The 4339-nt window shown below is 43.3% G+C and overlaps 1 protein-coding gene across 1 annotated transcript; it reads left to right on the top strand.

Annotated features, from left to right (window-relative positions):
- Window positions 1–3236: 3236 nt before the first annotated feature.
- LOC138909829 (uncharacterized) lies at window positions 3237–4077 on the top strand. Its single transcript, XM_070201046.1, has 2 exons — window positions 3237–3748; window positions 3882–4077. Exons 1-2 carry the CDS (start codon window positions 3237–3239, stop codon window positions 4075–4077), a joined length of 708 nt encoding a protein of 235 aa, XP_070057147.1.
- The last annotated feature ends 262 nt before the right edge of the window (window positions 4078–4339 follow it).

The raw sequence follows: 4339 nt of genomic DNA, 5'->3' as shown, positions 1-4339 counted from the left end.
GGTTGGCAATTTGGAGAATTCCAAAGGCGACCGGGTGTTGACTTTGATGGTATTAGAATCGAAATGTTGTTTCGGAAGTTGAGATAGGTTGTTTTGTCATTTGAAACTTGTGTGCAAAGTTGAATTTAATTCGGATTGGTTAGGCTTGAATTAGACGTTTGGTTGGAAGTTTAGAAGTTAATGAACTTAAGAGAAGCTCAACTTGTGTTTTGATCGCCGATTCTTAGTTTTGATGTTACTCGTATTGTTTTGAGAATTTGGACAAGTTTGGATAAGGTATTGGGACTTGTTGGCATGATTGGATGGGGTCCTGGGGGGCTTGGGGTGGTTTCAGACCATTTCCCTTTGGTTTGGAATTTCTGGTTTTCTAATTTTTAGCAGTGCTTCGTGATTGCGGAGCTTGTCTCCCGATCATGGAAAAAAGGAGCTAGCTGGCAGGATTTTCCTCTTCACGTTCGCATGGGTGGAGCCGCATTCCCGAAGAGGTAGGAGTAGGAGGATCGTGTTTGCGTGCAGGGAGCCCCATTGGCGATTGAGTGTTGCCAGGCGGAAGGATGCCTTCACGTTTAAGGAGCAAGGCTCATGCTCACGTAGGTTTAGCAGGTCAGGCATCACATTTTCGGAGGGGGACTTTGCGTTCGCGAAGAAGAGCAGCAGGTGGGCAGACCTTTTGGCCTCTGCGAACGAAAAGGGTATGTCACGACCGGGATGCACATCACTGGGAAAAACATTTAATGTTATATTTCGGGATTTTACCCATTCTTTCATATTTTGAACCCTTGATTTCGATAGGTGGAGATTTTGGAGAGAAAATTCACTACTACATTGGACGTAAGCAATTTTCACTTGGATTTGGCTTTATATCTTAATTCCTCATGAATTTCTACACCTAAACACATAAATTTTGAAAAGGCAAAGTTAGGGTTTCTACAACTAAAGAGGGTGTATTTTGGGGATTTGAAGGTCAATTTGGATTAGGTTTTGGAATCTAATCACATATTTGGACTTGTGGGGTTATGCGTAGTCGGGATCTACCCCTTGACTCGAGTTTTGACCTTGTGGACCCGAGTTGACTTTTGTTAACTTTTGGTGATTTGATTAAAGATCGAAGCTATATTATTTGGGGTTGTTTCCTATAGCTTTATTTGACGTTATTGAGTTATTTTATTTTACTAGATTCGAGACGTTTGGTGTTGAAGTAAGCGATTGTTTCTTGATTTTTGCTTATCGGATGGAAGTAAGTTTCTTGTCTATTCTTGTAAGATGGAATTCTCCCCATAGGTGACCTTTTTGCTACTTGATTCATGATTTAGGAGCCACATATATGCGAGAAGATGAGCGTATATGTGTAGTTAGGTTTTGACCATATTCGGTATTGTTGACTTGAATTGTGCTTTGTTGGAGTATGTGAAGTTGTTATCCATGTTCAAATGGATTCTATGACTACGTGATAATTTATATTCATGGTTTAGCAGCATGCCTAGGGTTATGACTTGTTGCTTTGAAATGAAGGATTATTTTTCCATGTCGAGCTTTATTTTAAATCCACAGCCATATTCTAAAGGTTCTGACAAATCACAAGCAAGTAAAGTCCTGTGGATGGGTATAGAGACATCAATATTTATCTGCGAGAGGTTATAGGGCTTTAGGAAACTTTCTTTTCTTGATTCCTCATCGTGCATTAATTATTGTCTTGAGTGTAAATTTTTCTATTCTATTCTCTCACAGATGGTGAGAACTCGCGATTCTGGAGCAGCAGACGATGGCGAGGCGGTACCACCAGCGGTAGCCAGGATAGGTAGGGGACGGGGTAGATCCAGAGCCCTTTCTAGGGGCCGCACTGGTACAGCTAGAGGTGGAGCATCCATCGGGGCCCATGGCCATGCCAGGGCAGTTGTAGCGGACCCACCTTTGTATCAAGTGGAGGAGCAGATCATAGATGAGCATGTCGACTCTCCAGTGCACACTAGCAGCTAGAGGGTTTTATTGTTGCACCCCTATTTCAGAAGGTTGTAGCCAAGACGATCAGTTTTATGGATGCTTTAAATTAGGAAGGAGTAGTCTCAGTAGCCCCATCCACATCTCAGGCTAGAGAGTGAGCTCAGAACCCTGCCACTTATATTTCAGAGCAGCCGGATGTAGCAGCTATGCCTGAGATCTTGCCTGCCATATCTGTTGATGGATAGAAGAGATTAGAGAGGCTTTAGAGGTTGTCTCCTCCACAACTTGAGGGTAGTGCTTCAGAGGATACCCAGGACATTTTAGATAGGTGTCATCAGATGCTTCAATTTAGGCCTGGTAGAGTCTAGCGGAGTGGACTTCACTACTTTCTAGTTTAGAAGAGCTGCTAGGAGATGGTGACAGACTTATGAGCTGGGCAGGCCAGTTGGTTCATCTCCTCTTACATGGGCTCAATTTTCACACCTATTCTTGAGCGGTAGATTTCACTCACCTCCAGGCATGAGTTGTGAGGAAGTTCGAGCACCTTCAGCATGGTAGTATGTTAGTGACTGAGTACGAGGCGAGATTGATGGAGTTGTCTCATCATACAGCTTTCTTGATCCCCACCGAGGTAGAGAAGGTGATGATGTTTATTAAGGGTCTGACTTATGGAATCAGGGTTAGTATGGTTTGAGGGTCAGATATAGGGACTACGTTTTATCAGGTAGTAGAGATAGCTCGGAGGTTGAAGCGTGTTCGCAACCAGGGTAGAGAGGTCATGAAGAGGGATAAGAGGCCTTGTCATTCTAGCAGTTTCAGTGGTACCCCATCTGGAGGTAGAAGTCAGATTACTAGCATCATCATGGTAGGCCAACTTAGTTTACACAACATAGGGCCCGCGATGCAGAGTCTCAGTCATCTTTTAGTTCTACAGTTCCATCATCCTTTAGTGCTCTTCCAGCAAGCTTATATCGTGCTCCATCCGTGCAGGTTCCTCTAGTGGGTATTTAGGTCCTCAGGTGTAGTATCAGTCTCAGTAGCTGTATTCGTCCAGGGGTTGCTATTAGTGTGGAGAGTTTGAGCATGTTAGTAAGTATTGACCAAGACTTAGCAGAGGTGCAGCTCATCAGGGTTCTCAGTTCGTAGTTTCGGTGCCAGTCGCATCACCCCTGCCCAGACATCTAGAGGGGGAGAACACAATAAGAGGATGCCTGAGAGGGGGAGGTCAGGTTGGTGGTAGTCAGACTAGTAGTGGCCGGGCCTATTGCTATGCTTTTCCGAGGAGACAGGAGGGCATGACCTCCGATGCTGTGATCACAGTTATGGCTTTGGTTTGTCATAGAGATGTTTTTGTGTTGTTTGATTTGTGGTCTACTTATTCTTATGTGTCATCATATTTTTCTCCGTATTTGGATATGCCGCTTGGTTCTCTTGATATTCCTATGCAAGTGTCTACACATGTTGGTGATTCTATTGTGGTGGATCTTGTGTATCGGTCTTGTGTGGTCACCATTGGGGGTTATGAAACAAGTGTTGACATTCTATTGCTTAGTATGGTGGGATTTGAAGTGATTTTGAGTGTGGATTGGTTACCTCCGTACCATGCTATCCTTGATTATCATGCTAAGACTGTGACATTGGCTATGCCGGGGTTGCCGAGGTTTGTATGGAGAGGTCCTCTTCGTCACACTCCTAATAGAGTGATTTCATTTTTGAAGGCTCAGCGGATGGTTGAGAAGGGGTCTTTGGTGTTTCTGGCTTTTGTTCGACATGTTAGTGATGATACTCCTATATTGAGTCAGTTTCAGTAGTGAGGGAGTTTCCGAATGTGTTTCCTGTAGACCTACTGGGCATGCCACCCGAAAGGAATATCGATTTTGTTATTGATTTAGTGCCAGACACGTTGCCCATATTTTTTCCTTCATATTGCATGGCTCCAGGGTAGTTGAAAGTATTGAAAGAACAGTTGCAAAAGTTTCTGATAAGGGGTTCATTAAGGCTAGTATATCACTGTGGGATGCGCCAGTGTTTTTTGTAAAGAAAAAGGATAGGTCTATTAGGATGTGTATTAATTATCGACAGTTGAACAAGGTTACCATAAAGAACAAGTATCTGTTGCCGCGCATTGATGATTAGTTTCATCAGCTTCAGGGTGCCAAGGTGTTCTCGAAGATTGACTTGAGATCGGGGTATCACCAATTGAAGATTAGGGCTTCACACAACCCTAAGATGGCTTTCAGGACTCATTATGAGTATTATGAGATTTTGGTTATGTCTTTTGGTTTGACCAATGCCCCAACAACTTTTATGCATTTGATGAACAATGTGTTCCAGCCTTATTTGGATTCTTTTGTTATTGTGTTCATTGATGATATCTTGGTATATTCCCATAGTGCTG

This window comes from Nicotiana tomentosiformis, chromosome 4 (genome assembly GCF_000390325.3).
Source record: "Nicotiana tomentosiformis chromosome 4, ASM39032v3, whole genome shotgun sequence".
NCBI lineage: Eukaryota > Viridiplantae > Streptophyta > Magnoliopsida > Solanales > Solanaceae > Nicotiana > Nicotiana tomentosiformis.
The sequence above is the reverse complement of the archived record's forward strand: the minus strand, read 5'-3'. Positions and strand labels throughout refer to the sequence as shown.